This window comes from Aedes aegypti, chromosome 2, assembly GCF_002204515.2.
Source record: "Aedes aegypti strain LVP_AGWG chromosome 2, AaegL5.0 Primary Assembly, whole genome shotgun sequence".
NCBI classification, from domain to species: domain Eukaryota; kingdom Metazoa; phylum Arthropoda; class Insecta; order Diptera; family Culicidae; genus Aedes; species Aedes aegypti.
The window spans coordinates 453,637,034-453,658,575 of NC_035108.1; the positions used below are offsets into that span (position 1 = coordinate 453,637,034).

The window sequence follows — 21,542 nt, forward strand, 5'->3', positions numbered from 1 at the left end:
CGAATTTGATTGCACTGCAGAACACGTTTTTGTTTCAAGCACCAAAATACCGCTATACACTCAATTTAGCGTTGTTGAATTCATTGCCGTTTTTCAGTCTATTGGTTGAAGTCTATTTGCCATCAAGTAGTCTATTGAAAAACGCTATGTATCTTCTCATATAAAATGACTGTTTCGTTATATCCCATTTTTCCGACTTTCCCGATGTATTCCTGGAATTTTTATTCTCACAAACACTTCGAAACCCTTGACGAACAAAACGGAAAAATAATCATTCAAATACGTTAACCCTTTCGTAAGCCATTTCATGACATACAAACACCATTCCACTTTTTTTTTTTTTTTTTTTTTTAATTTATTTATTAGTATCAATCCAAACATTACATTCATTTCTTATATCTAGGTGTTCTGTGTTATTTGACAACACTATCATCCTAATTTGGTAAAACAAATTTAAGATTTAATTAACATTTTGTTAATATTACATTTCATTTGCCGTAGCAGTTCAGTTTTTTACAGGTGAGTTGATGTCACCTGCTTATAAGAGAAAAAAAAATGCTTTTAATATACTTAACCTAACTTAACCTAAACATATAACGCATTAATCGTGGCAATAGAAGATTGTAACGATTTTTGCCTGAAATTATTAATGATTGTATTTGACATTTGTTCCAATGTTTCAACATTGGATATTCTATGTAACTCATTGGTACTATACCAGGGAGGAAGCCTCAGAATCATTTTCAAAATTTTATTTTGAATTCTCTGCAGAGCTTTCTTCCTGGTATTACAACAGCTAGTCCATATTGGTACAGCATACAACATGGCTGGCCTGAAAATTTGTTTAAATATCAACAGCTTGTTCTTAAGACAAAGTTTTGATTTTCTATTAATAAGGGGATAGAGACATTTTACATATTTATTACATTTGGCTTGAATGCCCTCAATGTGATTTTTGAAAGTTAAATTCTTATCTAGCATGAGCCCTAGATACTTAACTTCATCTGACCAATTTATTGGAACCCCTCTCATCGTGACAGCATGTCTACTTGAAGGTTTCAAATAAAGAGCTTTTGGTTTATGTGGGAATATTATTAGTTGAGTTTTGGAAGCATTAGGAGAAATCTTCCATTTTTGCAAGTATGAAGAAAAAATATCCAAACTTTTTTGCAATCGACTACAGATGACACGCAGGCTTCGTCCTTTGGCGGAGAGGCCTGTGTCATCCGCAAACAAAGATTTTTGACATCCCTGAGGTAGCTCAGGTAAGTCAGATGTGAAAATATTGTATAATATTGGTCCCAAAATGCTGCCTTGAGGAACACCAGCTCTTACAGGAAGTCTTTCAGATCTGGAGTTCTGATAATTAACCTGAAGTGTACGATTTGACAGATAACTTTGAATTATTCTAACAATGTATGTTGGAAAATTAAAGTTTTTTAATTTTACAATCAAACCTTCATGCCAAACACTGTCGAATGCTTTTTCTATGTCTAGAAGAGCAAGACCAGTAGAATAGCCTACAGATTTGTTGGAACGGATCAAATTTGTTACACGTAAAAGTTGATGAGTGGTCGAATGTCCATGGCGGAATCCGAACTGTTCATTGGCAAAAATTGAATTTTCGTTGATGTGGGCCATCATTCTGTTCAAAATAACCTTTTCAAAAAGTTTACTGATGGAGGAAAGCAAACTGATTGGACGATAGCTAGAAGCTTCTGCAGGATTTTTGTCTGGTTTTAAAATTGGAACAACCTTAGCATTTTTCCATTTGTCAGGAAAATATGCTAATTGAAAACATTTGTTAAATATATCAACTAAAAATGATAAGCTACTTTCTGGAAGTTTCTTGATGAGGATGTAGAAAATTCCATCATCGCCAGGAGCTTTCATGTTTTTGAATTTTTTAATAATAGTTCTCACTTCTTCCAAATCAGTCTCCCAGGCATTTTCGAAAACGTTCTCTTGATTGAGAATATGTTCGAACTCCTGAGTAACTTCATTTTCAATTGGACTAGTAAGTCCTAAATTAAAATTGTGCGCACTTTCAAACTGCATAGCAAGTTTTTGAGCTTTTTCGCAATTAGTTAGTAATAATTTGTTTTCCTCTTTCAATGCCGGTATTGGCTTCTGAGGTTTTTTCAAGATTTTCGATAATTTCCAAAAGGGCTTAGAGCCAGGGTCCAATTGAGAAATTTTTTTTTCAAAATTTTTGTTTCTTAATTGAGCAAAACGTTTCTTGATTTCTTTCTGCAAATCCTGCCATATAATTTTCATAGCAGGATCACGAGTGCGCTGAAATTGCCTTCTCCTCACGTTTTAAGACGGATCAAGAATTTAAGATCATCGTCTATAATCACGGATTCAAATTTTACTTCACATTTTGGAATTGCAATGCTCCGGGCTTCAACAATGGAATTTGTTAAAGTTTCAAGAGCATTGTCAATATCAAGTTTAGTTTCTAAAGAAATGTTAACATCAAGATTGGAGTCAACATACGTTTTATATATATTCCAGTCGGCTCGTAAATAATTGAAAGTGGAGCTGATAGGATTGAGAATCGCTTCTTGGGATATTTGAAATGTAACAGGGACATGATCAGAATCAAAATCAGCATGAGTAATCAGTTGGCTACAAAGATGACTAGAGTCGGTTAAGACCAAATCAATCGTAGATGGATTTCTAGAAGAGGAAAAACATGTGGGGCTATCAGGGTATTGAATTGAGAAATATCCTGAAGAGCACTCATCAAATAAAATTCTGCCGTTGGAATTACTTTGAGAATTATTCCATGACCGATGTTTGGCATTAAAGTCACCAATGACAAAAAATTTTGACTTATTGCGAGTCAATTTACGCAAGTCAGTTTGGAGCAAATTAACTTGCTGCCCAGAGCATTGAAATGGCAAATAGGCAGCTATGAAAGTATATTTACCAAACTGTGTTTCAACAGAAACACCTAAAGTTTCAAAAACTTTAGTTTCAAATGACGAAAACAGTTGATGTTTTATACGCCTATGAATGATGATTGCAACTCCCCCACATGCACCATCAAGTCGATCATTACGATAAACAAAAAAGTTACGATCTTTTTTTAGTTTTGATCCAGGTTTTAAATAAGTTTCGGTAATAACTGCTATATGCACGTTATGAGCTGTAATAAAATTAAACAGCTCGCCCTCTTTACCATTCAGAGAACGAGCATTCCAATTTAAAATATTTAAATTATTATTTGGATCCATTAGAAAAACGTAATCCAATAACAATTTGATATGTAAATTTTACACCTACTTGGACTGCTTCAGTCATAGTGGTGGCTTTGAACATTGCATCAATCATTAGATTCAATTGTTCAGTTAGAAAATTAAAATCAGTGGCAGACATATCATCTGATGATTTCCCATTGGAATTTTCGGTAGACGAAGAAGCGAGGTAGGAGTTACCTGTGGCGGTAGGGTTTTTTCCATTTGATTTGAAGCAAGTAGAATGGGTACTCATGGAACGAATAGGGGAAGAGTTCAAATTACCTGCTACGATATCGGCAAAGGATTTTCCGTGAGAAGATACATTCGAAATTGAAAGATTCGAACGGCTACCCGACGGATTAAAATTAGTTTGTGAATGAGCATGATTATGATCTTCTTGGTGGGTATGATTCCTAATCAAGCGATCGTTAACTGAAAAATGAGCATTGTTCGATACTCTACCAGGCAAATTCCGGAAACGACCGTTATCGTAACGGATATTATCTTTCATCTGCCTGGCACGAGCCTCAACGACTCTTTTGCGTGAAGGGCATTCCCAAAAGTTAGCTTTGTGAGGGCCCTTGCAATTGGCGCATTCAAACTTTCTGGTATCTTCTTTCACAGGACAGTCGTCCTTAGCGTGAGAAGAACCTCCGCAAATCATGCATTTAGCATCCATGCGACAATTTTTTGTACCATGACCCCACTTTTGGCACCGACGGCACTGAGTGGGATTCTGGTAATTTCCTCCAGGTTTCTGGAAATGTTCCCATGTCACACGGACATCGAACATAAGTTTTGCTTTTTCTAATGCTTTAATATTATTTAGTTCTTTTTTGTTAAAGTGAACTAAATAATATTCTTGAGAAAGCCCTTTCCGAACAATGCCAGATTGGGTTCTCTTTTTCATAATGATTACTTGGACTGGGGAAAATCCATCATTTATTCCATTTTTGATCTCTTCAGGTGACTTATAGTCACTTGAGAGACCTTTCAAGACAACTTTGAACAAACGTTCAGTTTTGTCGTCATAAGTAAAAAATTTGTGCTTCTTCTCTTCAAGATGTCTGAGAAGAAGTTCACGATCTTTGAGAGTTTCCGGCAAAACGCGACAGTCTCCTTTCTTTGCGATTTGGAAGGAAACCTTGATTCCCCTAATGGAGTTCAAGATCTCCTGCCTAAATCCCCCAAATTCGGAACAACTGACCACGATAGGCGGCACTCTTTGCTTCCTCACTTGAATCAAAGAGCCTGGGCTAGAGGCTGCTTCGATTTGGTGTTCGGAAAATTTGTCTAGAGCATCGAACTGATTGCTCATTTCGATACAATTATTCATTTCACCCTTGGAAGAAACTTCGCATTCCGGGGAAGCGTCCTTTCTTCCATTCTTGCCACGTGTAGTGACAGTTTTAAAACCCACTTTTTTGGAAGGAAGTAGTGAATTCAGAGATTCACCCTTCCTTTTGTTTGTTGTTGATACCATGTTTGATTAATAAACGAAAGAAGACGTGACCTTCGAAAGGTTTTTTCCCAAGACGGTGTCCAAGAAGGATTACCACCGCTAGCTTTCGCCAACGGGTCCAACGAAAAATCGAAGGCACGGGTCCAAACAAGGATCGTAAAGGGATCAATAGTAGAAAAAATAGTACTGAAAAGTACTGTTTTAGTAGCACTGAAAAGTACCGTTTTTAATTTTAGCACTGAAAAGTACTGTTTTTGTAGCACTGAAAAGTACTGTTTTATTGCTTTAGGTAGTTTTTAAGAAAACTTCCAAGAGCAGAGAGAATTCGTGTACGCACAGCACGAAGGTACGATGCGCACTGATTCCATTTTTATTTATATAGATCTGTACAGTACGCTTACCATAAGAAGCGTAAAGCAGGCATGGATGCTGTTTTATGCCCAGTGAAGTGCAGTAAAAAAGTATCAGAACTTTCGTCACAAAAAAAAGACAAAAAAACAATACCAAATTTCAAAACAAACATCTTTTTGCATATTAGCCTACTTTATACCAATAGACTGAACAACATAACGGCCTACTTTTCCTACCAAATCAATGTTTACGTCGCGATAGGTTCTGACGTCGATAATGTCCGAGAAGTGTCCTCCATCGATTTGCGATTCAGTCTGTTGGGGTGATCCCCAGGTGTACCGATACGGGAGACAGTGCTGGAAGTAGGTACTACGTATGACCATTGTTGAGAAGGATAATAGAAATATTAGATTTAGAACGCTAGAGGCGCTGTTAGTTCCATACAATGGTTGTGGTTGGGATGAATCAACCATAGTAGCCTTGATTTTCTATCAGCGCGATCCACCGGTACTCAAAGTGTCAAATCATTTGTTTTGTTTTTGCTTCAAATGGGAGGGAAATGTGAAGTGAAATTAGTGTAAAGAGCTTGAAAGCTGGAATAACTGACCAGCATAGGTAAAGGTTAGAGTCGCGGTTCTACATGCTGCATCCGGAATTGGCCTTACATGAAACCTTTGAGTTACTCACTAATGTTAATATGAAACGAATAAAACCTTCTCTATAATGACTGGTATGAAGTCGCAAATCGTATAGCAAAGATTGGAAATTGCTTCTTTTATTTCAGTGAAACTGCGTTTATTTCGTTCATTTCTCATTGTGCTAAAAATACTTCCAATGAATCGATTTGAACTTTTCTCGGTCAGCTACAGATCAATCCAGTTGAATCACTTGAATCCCGTGTCAATGCATTCACAGTATATTTGCAATTCCATAACATATTATGAGAAGCATGAAGACCTGTTGAAAGAATTACGAAAAACTGTTTAAATATGATGCAATTAATGAATAATAAAAAGCTATTCACTGATCCAATTGATGAACACCTTTTAACTTCATGGTTTTTTTTTACGTTGAAGTTCCAAGTATACGCATACGCGGCTATTCTGAGATCGTTTTCCTACTTTTATCTTCATGAAAGGTACCGGAGAACAGATAGCTTCTTTTTCAAGATTTAAGTCTCTTTCCAATTTTGATCACCATCCCATTTGAAACCGTCACTCTATGGTCATCTGTACAAATAATGTTGAATTTTGGAACAACATACCTAGCCGGCACAATTTTCTGCATGTAGAGTAAAAGCTCTTCAAGGCACATGGAAAATCTATTGCTAAAACAAAACAGACCTCACGCTCGCGATGGCGGGATTGTGGCAGAGTGAATGTTTTGATATTGAAAGCTGGTTACTATGGTTAAGTTTGACACTTTGTGTACCGCCTCCAAAATGCGCGTACTAGATGTTGGTCACACGATTAGCAGCGACATTAGCGGTCTAATTTCTTATACGTCTATTAGAAGGATAGAGTCAGGCATATAGTAGGCATATAGTCGTGTTTATTCTGCGCGGCGTGTGAGTCGAGACGACTCGCTCTCACCGCGAGTGACGTGAGACGACTAATGTTAATCAAATGGGAGCGAGTCGACAATTGTCACCTCATTCGACTCGTGTCACCTCACACGCCGCGCAGAATAAGCACGAGTATCTCGATGATCCAGAAAAAGAAAGAACATAGGAGACTTTGGGATAGAGAGATGTCACTATGACCACGGTAAAAAGAAGCAAGGTATTATACTCCGAAAAATGACATTTAGCAGTGACGTCATTCCTATCGCAAACTCGAACGAGTGCAAAAGAAAGCAAGGCTTGCTCTCTTTTACTATCTTGTAAGCCTCATGCTTGACGATAGGAATGACGATACATGTTTTGATTGAAAACCATTGTTTGCACGTGGGAATAGCCTACCTTGTTGTGTCTACCGTGACTATGACGAATAAAATGGTTCAGTCTTTCAACGAAAGTAATGAAGCACAGACGTGAAAATGAACAGAGACTTGAAGATCCACCTTCCGGTTACAACAACCATTTTCTAGGTGGCGGCGAATCAATCAGTCTAAGGCCGTTTTCGTTCGCATCTCCTCACTATGGGCGGTTTTCATACAGACTGGCGGCCAAAAATATTTTTTCCATCTCATGTCGTATTTATGAGTTTTACGATACGAATTTGATGTTTTATTTTCAAAAACAAGTTTTCGAGACTAACTTTTGAATAGGGCCTATAGCGAAATATTAAACTTTGTTACTTATAATGCATATAAGCCATTTATGCGATTAACGTTGTGCAAACCATTATAAATATTAAAACTTACATAGAAATGATGATTTGAATGATTTAGCGAAATTCAGTTATTTTGTGAATTAGTTTTTAGCTGTTTTCAATAGAAAATGGTTAAAAATATTGGAAAAATTCAAAAAGCCTTAAATCAAAAAAGTGCAAATTTGTGCAACTAAATTCTTCACGATCATTTAGTTTACATCTCAAAGTACCCTTGGAACTGAATTTAAGCCTGGGACAACTTGGGACAAAAAAGTACTCGATGTGTTAACTATAAGCTTATTCGATTTTTTTAACCGCTTTATAAAAAAACATCATCAAAGCCACTATTTTGAACCTTTTTTTAATTTTTTTTATTGTTTCTAGGAAGCCTTTTTTGTAAGCTTTCAAATGGTGTAAAAACATTTTACGTAAGTATTATAGAAAAAAAGTTATATTCATTTGAGTAAACCATAGTTTTTGTTAATAAAAACAAGTTTTTCTCCATAGGCTCAACTTTGGCACCTCATATCTGAGTGTGCAATGCAAATCATGCCCTAATATTTTGGGGATTTCTTAGCAGACATGTTTACAATGAAATGGCGAACAAGAATTGAAATTTGGGGCACATCACTTTTTTGATTATTGGCCACCTGATAAGCCATAGTGCTCCTGCAGCGCTACGATGTCGAACTTGCGAACCCTCAATAATTAAGCGGATACTTCCCAAGAAATTGAGAGACTTACAGTTCCATGATCCGAGTTTCCAATCGATAGTCCGTTTTCAATGCCTGGGTCTGTGCAGATTGTTCCGGTGCGAATTTACATTGCATGGTTCCTGTACTGATGATTTTTACGACTGGCTTGTAAGGCCTGCATCAACCCCCTCGGAGGACCATCATGCACAGTACTGTTTAGAGTTCCATTAGCCGTTCCTATCATGGAGAACAGACGCTCTGATGCGCTACACCCTCAGAAGAGAGAAGCCTCCCTTCCCTGTCAGTATAGGACCAAGGTCCCACCGAGGTTAGTTACTCGATCTTTTCTATGGTTAGTCGTACTCCAGGCGACACCGCGAGGAGGTAGGGATATGAGTTACTGGACAAGAGGATAAGGATAAGATAAGAACAGTTGGAACATGCAATATCCGTTTAAATATCGTTAAGTCGGGGAAAACATGACCTCAGGGCACAGACAAAATACAGTTTTCTAAAAAAAAAAAAAAACAAATATGTACATTATGAAATTATTTTTCAAGATATGAAATTTCTGGGCACGAAACAAAACATTACGAATGTTTCTACAATAAAGTTACAGTCCTTCCAGTCATATTTACTCCAGAAAACATACAAAGGGTTAATGACCCTAATCATACCCACCATAACTATGTGCGGCACATGACTTATCAGCAGGCAGTACACTCCAGCCGAGGCTCCCACCATGTGCGTGGGATCGAACACGGATGCTCCCATTCCACCGGCAATCACGCCGGAAAAATACACCACCAGCACGGATCGGTGCCCCTGTTCAGTCTCAAGGGGGAAGGCCACTATTATCTGTCGAATATGAAGTAAAACTACGGTTAACAACATGTGCGTGATTGAATTGGATAAATTGTTTGTCGAATGATGACCATACCTGAATGATAACGTTGAGCATCAGGTGGACGGCATTGGCGTGGAGGAAGGTATACGTCACGAAACGCCATATCTACGGAAGAAATAATGTAAGTGATTAGTCGGATAAGTTATGGTATCGCATTGGGGACGAATTACCTCATGCTGCAGCACCGGGTTGAAAATTAGGAGTTGGTAAAACCTATTATTGTTAAAGATGTATGTACAAATCTGAAAATAGACAGGAAGTTGAAGGTGACATTTATTAGTCCAGTGACACAATTCTATTCGGCATCGTAACAAAGCGTTGATTTTCCGTGTCCCATCAATCAAATCGTTTTCGGCTTGAATCAACATAAAACCCCCAAGCAGAAACCAGAGAAACGCGTGCCTGCACGCAGATTTATCACATCGTTGAAGTGCCATGTGACTCCATCGCTTCAAGCAACGCCAGGATAGACAGACGGTTAGATGAATATGGATAGACGATGATCGGAAAACATTGAGGCTTTTCCGACCGCTGCTCGGGCGCTCAGTACTGCTTGTGGCGATCGTTAAAATAATTCAATAAATTTTACGCCCTTTTGCTCTAATTTCCCATTAACTTCGATTGAAACCGACGAAGATTGACGCACGAATTCAATTCCCCTGGGAATGCGCCCTTGGGGACGACCATCCATCACGTCACAAAGGAAATGATCATATTTCGTACTCTTTCCCCATATAGTCACAAAACTTGTGACCAAAGCCTCCTTTCCTTTCTATATTTGTGACATAATCTATGGACGACTCCCATGTAATAAAGATGCGGAAGGGGAACTGCTTCCTTCGTTACCATAAATCAACTGCTAACAGACGAGATGTATCGTTTCAATCAGAGCAGGTTCACTCTATTTCACTGCTTGAAAAATTTATGATCCACTTTTGGTTGCACGGAAATTGGTTCAAAATTAATATATTCAGTCTTTGTGTTACGAAGAACATTCACGGTGTCAATACTATTTTAATTAAGAGTCTTTTGTAGCTATTTGATTTATCTTGTAATAATATTACCACGAAAAAAATCAAGAACTGATCACAAAAAAAATCAAGACTGATCACGAGTTTAAGATTATCGTCTATAATCATGGATTTGAACTTTACTTACTAAATTTCACATTTTGGAATTGCAATGCCTCTTGCTTCAACAAGGGAATTTGTTAAAGTTTTGAGAACATTGCCAATAAAAAATTTTGCTTACAAAGAAATGTTAATTAAGATAACTAACAGTGATTGTTTCATATGCATTCCAAGCGGCTCAAAAATAATTGAAAGTGGAGCAGATAGGATTGAGAATCGCTTCATGGGACATTTGAAATCTAACAGGGACATGATCAGAATCAAAATCAGCATGAGTAATCAGTTGGCCACAAAGGTGACAAGAATTGGTTAAGACCAAATTCATCGTAGAAGGATTTTCAGAAGAGGAAAAACAAGTAGGGCTATCAGGGTATTTAATTGAGAAATATCCTGAAATGCATTCGTCAAATAAAATTTTTAATTTGGAATTGCTTTGCAAATTATTCCATGAGCGATGTTTTGCATTAAAGTCACCAATTGCTATGACAAAAAATGAGACTTATTGCGAGTCAATTTCCGCAAGTCCTTATGATACAAATTAACTTGCTGCCCAGTGCATTAAAAAAGTAAATGTAGGCAGTGCCGGATTTGGGCTTTAGGGGGCCCGGGTTAGATCTTATACAGGGGGCCCCTTTATACAAAATTCAGCACGTTTTAGGATTCCACAAACTAACATGTTGAATTTGAGTTTTGAACGAGAGCCAAAATTCACTTGTTCACTTTTCTCAAAATAATAGTTTTTAAAAGCTTCCAATTTCTTGAACTACTACTACTTACTGCTTTAACTAACTTCCTTCTTCTCTTGATAAATTTCCAGTAACTAAATCAAATTTCAAGTTATTCATGTGATATAGTTCCAATTTCAGGTCAATCGGCCCGTTAGAAACTGTTATACAGTTCCCTAAACTTTATCATTTTTGTATGAAAATCGGTCTTCTTTATTCTTACTGTATATTCTATCAATCATATTCAAATTTTAATTCAAGTCTTTACTGATTTCAAAGAAAACTTCATCAACTACGAAATACAAAATAGAAAAGTATTTAAAAATAATGACTACCGCGTCACAAAAGAATTTTCCTTACGCTTCAAGTTTATGATAGAATGGCAAATATGTTTAAATAAGATTAGACAAAAAAAAAATAAAAACTCAAATATTGGAAAGCTGACTTTACGTTTGAATAATGTATGTATGTATGTATGTAGGTAGCCACCATCCTAGCTTGAGTCTTGCTCTGCATGCGGTTCCACTTTACAGTAAAGACAACCTTCATTATCAAACTGAATTCAACATACTATTGTTTGAAGGGCCAAAAGGGGGTGTGGCGGACCCGTAAGTAAAGGCACTTACGCGAAACCCGCGGGAAACAGAGAATCTCCTTCAAATAATATGATCCAACAGAAAGTATAATGAAATTTGCAATATCTGCCAAGTTATCCACGGGATGGTTTGTTATAAGAAGGGCGCGTCAAATCCATTACAACTGTTGGGATAGTAGAACCCATCTACAAGGATGTTACGGTTACTTCAACCCTTGACTCCGGTTGGCACTCCACTCCATTGTCCAGCTGTAACTTCAATGATGCCCTGATGCACCCTCCCAATATCACCCATTTTATATGATTCAATTACATAATTATTATGTAAGAAAATTAAATACAATAATATAAAATAATAAAATATATAAGAACTAATGCAATAACTCGATGATTTGACCTAGAATCGTTGAATGAAAGATAATTAATATCAAATATCATAACAGATTGTTCCAACAAGCCTAAAAAATACTATGGCAATGTTGTTTATACTAAATGTTTACGACGGCTTCCTGCAATTATATATTGCTGACATATCCTGAAAATAACATACATGAATTAAAATATCGTTTGCAGGTCCTTTTCGATGATCATAGTAAATGGTGCAGAAAATCTGTAATCAATTTTTGAATTATTGGTTATAATTAGCAACTTGGCCACTGACTGTTATTCTGACAAATAATTATGATGTGCAATCGAACTATAAAATTTATTGAAGTGCGAACTCTTTTTTGACAGCCCGTTTTTATTTTAATATATATTGGTCTCACATGTCACATAAATTTGCACAATATGGGCGAAAGCTAGACTGTAAAGGTGCAAATCGATATGTTTTCAAAATAATACCGAAAACCAAAAAAAAAAAAAAGAAAAGAGGATGAGATTTACAAAATCATGTCTATACTGTATATGTAACAAATAAGGAATGAATCCATGAAAAGTAAATATAATGATAGAGATTCTCGAATAAAAAACAAAAAGTTTTAATATGCGGTTAACATACTGACATCGTGGCAAACCTTTTTGAGAAAAAATATCTTTACTGCGGGTCGTTTAAAAAGAAAATGAACTTTTGCACGAAAACCGGAGAACATGCTCAGCTTTCCACGGGATGGTTTGTTATAAGAAGGGCGCGTCAAATCTATTGTAACTGTTGGAGATATGCACACATCTACGAGGATGTTACGGTTCAGTCTCCTACACTCCGGTTGGCACTCCACTCCATCATCCAGCTGCAACTTAAATGATACCCTCCCAATTCCTAACATATTTTAAACATATTTTATAAATATAATAAAATACATAATTTTAATTTCATGTTAATATATGATTGATATAGATGATCAGAATTGTATTATTCATTGACTGCGATGAATTCATCCTCATATACATTTTGTAGAGAAGAACGAATTGCTGAAAGATGAATAATAGTGATTAAGGTATTTCTGATATGCAGATTTTACGATGTTCCTGGAAATTAAACCAATTCCTAGAAACCCAATATAAGGAGTAACTTGCGCACCTAGAAAGTAACAAATAAATGAAATGAATTACAGTTGTGTTATGTATGTTGTTAACATAAGAGTGATTGAACCGGTTAAATAATATGAATATAATTTTATAAATAGATACATTGCTTAAAGTAACAACGCATCAATAAAAAGACAGGTGAAACCATTAAAAAAATAGGCTACAATGCGATTACTCCATCGACAATTTACGACAAACGGTTTTCATTAAATATTGTTGTGACTGTCCACCGTTCAGTATAACACTTGGTTTGTAAATGTAATTGACCATTGCCTCAAGACCGTCTAGCTTGTTGGGTTTCTGTAATGATTTATTGCTGATAACAGTTGCATACGTGTTCGTGTATATTAGCTCCTCATTTTTGTGCAATTGCACTGCGCCTAGAAGTTTGATTGTGTCATCGATGACATGGTTTGAAAAACGTTATAATCAAAACTGAAAAGGATAAAAATAGAAGCTTCTGTCGTTATACGTATCACAATCATTAATGTTCATTCTTTCCTGAAAAAAAAAAAACATTTTTTAAAATCGTTGAAATTTTGTTTTTTTTTTTTGCTCTGTTGTATTTTGGCTGGTCAAGAGTAAAATTATAAAAATAATCTAAATGCTTGTCCAAAAAAATAATATGCGAAATATTAAAATTCATCGGAATATCCTTTTTTCCTCTTAGGTATATATTCGTATGTACGCTGTATGGAAAAAGAGAATACAATTTTTACAAAAAACATATAACTATCCTTAAAATATAATATTTTTTCCGATACACCTTTCAAAAATGTATATCGAATATGAATTTTACACAAATCAGTAGCAGGCAGACGGAAAACATGCTGAAATTGAATTTGATTAGGAGAAAAGTACTAATTTTCGACCCACAAGAATTATGTATCAATTTTCGTATTTTTTATACAAAGTTGGGCATAATCATATGAATGAGTCGAAAATTGGTGCTTTTCCCCTATATATTGTCAAAATTTTATCTGGAGTTAGCAGCACCTATTTCAAGAAACAAATTTAAGTATTTGGAAATAAAATGTATAAATAAATGTTTACCGAAGCCCATAAATTACATTTCCCATCCAAAAACAAATAAAAATTTAAATTGTAAAAACATATATACAAAGAACACCATGACCCGTTCATTTTATCACCTGTGTTAAATTATGGTAAAAGAAGCAGAATAATAGTTGATTAATAATTGATAAGCTTTCTTGATAATAATTATCTACTAGATATAATTCAAAACAAAGATGATATAAAAACGAATTCCACTATTTGATTGAGTAAGACATGGAAACCGGAACGAACTCACCAGATATGTTGCTCTTCTTGTTGCAAATTAATTGGAACGCCATTCTGAAAGTTGCAAATAAGCCATTTCAATTGCGCGATTCACTATTTAACGTAAATGGCAACCCTAGCCTTGATTCACTTGATCCTGCCTTTGCTTGTATTCGTGTTTTTCGCTCGCGTTACACAATTCCCCCAACACTATCTTTCTTTTTCTTACTAATGCGACGCATCCATCGCATCGCATCATCATCATCGCATCGCATCATCATCATCGTCATCATCTGATTAAAAAAAAAAAACCGCACAGCGCACCATACACATACTCACTTATTACTCTTGTTCTTTTCGGTTTTTGTACATAATATAACCAGAAGAAGAGCAAACGCACCGCACTTCTGCTTCTTCAACTCCACCCCGCTCCCACTGAAATTTTTTTTTTCACTGCATGCATGCAACACCACTGTCCACTACCACTACAAAAACACTCGAGAATGATGCTCGACAGCTCGCCATTGCACTCGTTGTACACAACTTGAAACACATTTTTTCCTAATAAAATTCACTCCACAAACAAATCTTCATCACTCCACGACGATTAACATATCATATTACACTTCAAAAGCACTTTTTTGATTTAAACGCACAAAAAACACGATCAAATCAATAAAAAAAATTGCTACTGTGGCATCGCGATAATCACTCAACAGTGTTGCCGTGTTGCTGACTTTACGTTAGAATTATATTTACAATTGTCTAATGGGAAAATTGTGTAAGGTTTTTCAAAATGTTTTATATTTTTAATTTTCATTCCTCGGGGGCCCCCTTCATCGGGGGATCCGGGGCATTTGCCCCCTTGGCACTCCCCCAAATCCGGGCCTGAATGTAGGTGGCTTAACTATGAAAGTATATTTACCAAGCTGTGTTTCAAAATTTCGATATGTTTCAAAAACTGTGGTTTCAAACGACGAAAAAGTTGATGTTTTATACGCCTATGCATGATTCTTGCAACTCTCCCACATGCCCCATAAAGTCGATCATTACGATAAACAAAAAAGTTTGGATTTCTTTTGAGTTTGGATCGAGGCTTCAAATAAGTTTCAGTAATAACTGCTATATGCGTGTTATTAGCTGATAGAAATTTAAATAGCTTGTCGTCTTTATCATTAAAAAAACTGGAGTGGAACAAAATCAAATATTTTTTACAGATGTATCTTTGGTGGGTAATATGGCAGGATTTGGAGTTTTCAACATCAAGTTAGCTCAATTTTATAAATTGGAATCTCCGTGTTCGGTTTTCACAGCTGAATCAACTGCTCTGTATTTTACTTGTAATTTAATTGAAAATTCCGCTCCTAACATATATATGGTATGTTCTGATAGCTTTAGTAGTCTTAATGCTATAAGTTGTAGTAATTTTCATTTTAAAACACATCGTACTGTTTTGCAAATTAAAAGCAACATAGTAACATAGTTTATATTCTCGGGGATATGTTATTAAATTTGTTTGGGTACCAGCTCATTGTAATATTTATGGTAATGAGCAGGCTGAATTATTGGCAAAATTGGGTGTTTTTTTGTGGTATAACTTACAATCGCGATATTTATTATTTTGAATATTTTACCAAAATTGAAAAGTATTCTTTGAATAATTGGCAACTTTCATGGAACACGAGCATCCAAGGGCGTTATTGTTATTCTATTTACCCGAAGGTAAAGCTAGTTCCTTGGTTTAAAACTTGTATCTTCTTCTTTCTGGCGTTACGTCTTAACTGGGACAAAGCCTGCTTCTCAGATTAGTGTTGTATGCTGGGTGTAATTTTATTTGTTCCCTTTCTAGATTGATGTCCAACCATTATATTTGTAATAGTTATTTATATCGCATGAACATTATAGATTTAAATATTTGTGAATGCAATGAATCTTATGAAGCCATTGATCATATTGTTTTTGAATGTTCTCGATTTAAAGGAACACGAGAACAATTCTTTGACAATATAATCAGGTTAGGTTTTGATATTCCTGTGTCTGTTCGTGATATTTTGGGAAATAATAATCTTCCCATATTGAAAATTTTATATAAATATTTATATGAAATTTCCTATCATGTTCGATACTTGCTGTTTTGTTTTCTTTTTTCTTTTCAGCTATACATGTTCAGAACTTTTTCGTGTCATTGATTGGCTCTGTGAAACGTTTGGATGACCCTTATTTACCTTATTTATGACCTTACCTGAAAGATATAGTCTCCGGTATGGATCTACTCCGGAAGAGCCTTTAATTATGTATTTTTGATTTTGTAACGTATTTTTGAAAAGATGAAGAGGTTTTGTACCTTTTTGAGAAAGATTTTAAATGAAAATCACTCAAATGGGGTTTTCCCCCCTCCAAAATTTTTATGTTAATAAACAATAATAATAATAATTAAAAAACTGGATTTATCTGGATATTAAAATTAAAAAAAAAAACTGGATTTCAACACATTAAAAATAATGATCCATTAGAGAAACGTAATCCGATAACAATTTTATTAGTTAATTTTACACCAACTTGTACTGCTTTAGCCACAGTGGTGATTTTTAACATTGCATCAATCATTTGATTCAATTGTTCCGGTAATAAATGAAAATCAAAGGGAGACATGTTACTAAAAGTAGGTGCATTTTCTGATGATTTTTTGTTAGGTTTTTACGTTGATGAAGAGGCTAAGTATAGTTACCTGCGGTGGCAGGAGTATTTTAATTTGATTTGAAACAATTCGAATGATTACAAGTAGAAAGAAGAGGGAAGGAACTGAAATTACCTGCTACAACATATGCATAGGAATTATCTCGGGTATTTCCCTTCAAACCAACTAACCACAATTGACGGAACTCTATGTTTCCTCGCTTGAATCAAAGAGCCTGGACAACAGGCTGCTTCGATTTGATATTCGGAAAGTTTGTCTAAAGTAGGCCCACCGGTTGGGAAGCCCTGCTTAAGACAAATTTTCCGCAAACCCCTAGGGCAGAGGTTTTCAGCCTTTTTGGCTCGCGCGTCATTTTTCGAATTGAATTTGCTGTGCAAAGCACTTTTTTTTCATCACCATTTCGTATTAAATCTGGACTTTTATATACGGTTAAATCGAGTCTTTAATTCCTACGAAAACCGTAGTGTAACATTTATCTGGGTCAAATTAAAGGGAGATGAATCAAAGCCAAATCTGAAAATTTCAAGGACACAAATCTGGAGAACCAAACATTAGCTTAAGCTGAAAACATGATCGATTAGCCACTTGCTGTTGGTATCTGATCAATCAAGTTTTCAAACTCAAATTCTTCAAATTTGCGCTAGAGAAAATTTGATGTTTGGCTTCGATTCATCTTCCCTTCAATTTTGATTTGATTTTAGACTTTTAATTCTTATTTGATTTGTTTGAAATGCTCGAACAACTGGATTAACCACAAGTTCTATACGCAAGGAAATATTCATAATTTCGTAAACCTCGTGAAAGAAACCTAATTTTTGTATCAAGGTATCAAAATTGCTATAAATATTGAAGTTGCAATGTCCTCAGAGTTTTTTTTTTGTAGAGGATAAATATCACTTTGGCATAAGTTTTAATTTGCTCCAAATATGGGCTCAAAGTGAACCAAAAGTGCCAAGAATTGGATCTGACTCATTACTCTTGAAAATGTTAGGTATAGCTTGGTTTTGTATAATTAAAAGCGTATTTTGAAGCAAAAAGTTGAGAAATTTCAAGGCATTGGTATAAATTTTCGCAACCCCCACGGAGCACCTGCCAAAGCTTTGCGGAGCACGATATGAAAACCGCTGCCCTAGGGGCCCGTGATGACTTCACAGGGGGTCTGCGAACTAAGTATACGAAAAATGATCGTTTTTTGATTAATAAATTTGAGGAATCTCTCAATTAGCTTTTGTTTTGCAACTGAGAGTTATTACTGAGTATTAAATTTGGTTCTATCCCATAAGGCCGAATGCCGTTAAGCCGGAAGAGTCATTAGGCCGACAGTGGTCGTTATCCGCAGAATGAAATTGTAGGTCATCCATCCGTTTGTTCTTAGATCAGAATAATTTGCATTACATAGAATCTCATAATATCCTACATGAAATATAACTATACAGCCATTCCATGAAAAACCGATCTAGTGGGTCACCGAATTCCGTGAAAATTTGCTATTTTGTTCCTTATCGATCGAAAAATCGATATTTTGCAAAATTTTTATTTTTAAAATAATTATAACTTAGAACGGTTCCATCCGATTTTCAATCTTTTTGGACGAAATGAAGGCTAAAGATTTTGACTTTTCAGGAAAAATATAAAATTTTACAAAAATTGTGTTTTTTACATGGAAAAACTCAATAGTTTCCGTTTTTTCGTGTTTTGAAGACCTCGGGACCAAAGGGGCTATTGCTGCTCTCATTTTGTTTGAAAAGTTGAAATTTTAACCTTTCATTCCATAAAAAAAGATTGGAAATCGGTTGAGCTGTTCAAAAGTTATGATTTTTTTTTAAATAAAAAATCTAATGCGCTGAGACCTACAGTGTGTGCCGATGAAAAATGACTGATTTTTTATTTTCAAAAAAATATATCTCAAAAACTAAAAAACATACATCGCTGAAAATTTGACAGTAGACGTAAAATTTTCTGAACTTTCAAGAAAAAATGAGAACAGCAATTACCCCGGTCCCGAGGCCTTCAAAACACAAAAAAAAACGGAAACTATTGAGTTTTTTTATGTAAAAAACACAATTTTCCTGAAAAGTCAAAATCTTTAGCCTTCATTTCGTCCAAAAAGATTGAAAATCGGTCAAACGGTTCAAAAGTTATAATTTTTTTTAAAACATAAATTTTGCAAAAATTTATATTTTAATGGATTTTGGAAATGGTCACCCTAATCAAAAAATCCAAAAATACGTGTATCCTTATTTCGGATAAGGAACAAAATAGCAAATTTTCACGGAATTCGGTGACCCACTAGATCGGTTTTTCATGGAATGGCTGTATAAAGAACAGCATTCGATTAAAAGAAAGAAAAAACTCTGATAAATGTGTTAACCATTTGAAATAGTAGTAAATGGTCAAATGTTATTTCGGTCTAACGACCCTTTGGGCGTTATGCATGCATACTAGTCCTACCTTATTCAATGTGAGCTTAAAAATGAAACCTAGATCGTTCCTGAACATATTTGCGGTTCAAACCTCGGCAGGATTTAAATCCAGATAAAATCATGCTTTCACTCAAATCATTAGGATTTTTGGTGAGGTTTTTGACTGGTATACAACGAAGTGATCTGACGATTATGGTCAATCCCAGCTGAACTTCTAGTTGATGCTTTGTGCATTTTCACTGACTTTGGTCAATCACGGGATAGCAACCATTGATATGTGTAGTCAATATAAGCTTACCTTAGCTAAGCTGAGGTATACGATGAAGTGATCTTTGGTTCTGCGAAGATTTTTTACGGATTACAATATTTTTGGAGAGTTCCTAGTGAAATTTTTGATAAGTTCTTAATATCGCTGATGCTTGGTTGATACCTGAGAATATATTTTTGTTTGGCGAGGTCTTCTCAGAATTTAAGGTGGAATTTTTTATAATACCTTTTAGAAATCTTCAATTAACTCCTGGGAACATCGTTGACGAATTGCTTGCGGAATTTTTTGTTGGGATCAGTGTTTAGATTTTGATCCGAATAAGCCGATCGAACCATATTCTGAGAGTTTAACAGTTCGTGAACCTTAACAGTTCATGACACATCGCAATCGGAGAGCCCTATGAATATTCCTATTCATTGTCTCGTATGGTATGTGGCGAGAGAGCGATCAAGAGCAGCAACTCTCACAGACTACAACGGTATCGAGTCATTCGGGCGATTTATGTTTTGCATAAAATTCATAATAACTTTCACATTCTCTGGTAATGCAACTTTGAACCACCTAATTATAATTTATTGGATAATTGAACATCCCTTTGGTTGCTAACATAGCATAGAAAATGTAAAACATTGGCCTCTGTTTCTTGCTCAGAATTAGAATGTATCAACAAATGTTACAAGTGTTGACATGGCACACTAGGGTGGGGCTTATTTCCAAAAATCTTCCGTAGTCAGGATTTACAAAGTGGAAAATGATCATCGGACCCAAAATAACATCATGTGAAAAAATGAGAATTTTTGGTGAAGGTTTAGAGGTGGCGCAAAGGGCGTAAGTGCAGTTTTCCCATTTTAGTGAACTCTGAAAAATTTTGGTATGCTTTTCAGCCTGTTTTGGTGGTTTTAGAACCCTTAAGGGCAAAAAATCACCTCAAAATTGCGATATCTCCACTCCTTTAGATGATATTTGACGAAATATATTTTATGCATGCGATTTTTGGCCCTTGAATAGGTTACGCTGACTGATTACTATGAACCCGAATAAGCATATGAATAGCTGAGGAGGATACTAGCATAGGAATCCTCCTCAGCTATTCATGAATGAAACAAAGAGCAAAGAAGAATGAGAGAAAGAACAAAGTACACAGATGAATGTAAGGTAAACAGGTGGGAGGGTGAAACAAGTGTTGCCTTGCACAGTTCGAACGAAACGTGCAAATTTCTGAGTCATATAATGCACATAAATGGAGCGTGGATTATCATGGATATTTACATGATATTCAATGATATGGATTCATGGATATTTACATGACTTCATGTAATATCATGTAATTCAGAAGGATCCAAAATGATTACATGACATATAACACATTTTTACATGATTTCAGACTAAAATTTACATGACGTCAGGTTTACCTCGTATAAATGAAGTTTACATGACGTGTAATCTTCATTATTTTTAACAGTGTGAGTGTAACTGAGGAATCTTGAAAAATTTCGATTTTACGCAATGGAGAAAAGTACCAGTAGAACACGATGATTATATTCACTTCTATTTAATATTACCTACTTCAGAAATATTTCGAACAATTCTTCTTCAAGTAGGGGAAGAGCACCAATTTTTGACCCATCTCTAGTTTTCGAGCCATGCATACGGTTTAAGATTACTCTTTATGGAAAAATTGCAGTAGCGACTAAAATGTCTTCAACTCCATTCGAAGTTTCATCATTATTCTCCTGGTAGATATAGATAAATGCATGTCCATAAATACACTTTACTACTTTAGTTCAATAATCGTACGGTTGTTTTTTTTTCAGAATGTTGATAGCAATTTATCGAAAAGGATCGTTGCAAAATATACATCCTGGAAATTTGGTTTTATTCGAGAGGTTTTCAACCTGCAGTGCTTTATCTCTTGCATCCTAT

The 21,542-nt window shown here is 35.5% G+C and overlaps 1 protein-coding gene across 1 annotated transcript in view; it reads right to left on the minus strand.

The window, feature by feature from the left end:
* LOC5564936 (protein rhomboid) overlaps positions 1-21,542 on the minus strand; it is a 99,702-nt gene that overhangs the window by 16,601 nt on the left and 61,559 nt on the right. Inside the window, exons 3-5 of the mRNA XM_021848071.1 lie at positions 9,143-9,214; positions 9,006-9,077; positions 8,747-8,923 (exon numbers count right to left, since the gene is read on the minus strand). Coding sequence (XP_021703763.1) covers positions 8,747-8,923; positions 9,006-9,077; positions 9,143-9,214 — 321 coding nt within the window. The remainder of the gene's footprint in view (positions 1-8,746; positions 8,924-9,005; positions 9,078-9,142; positions 9,215-21,542) is intronic.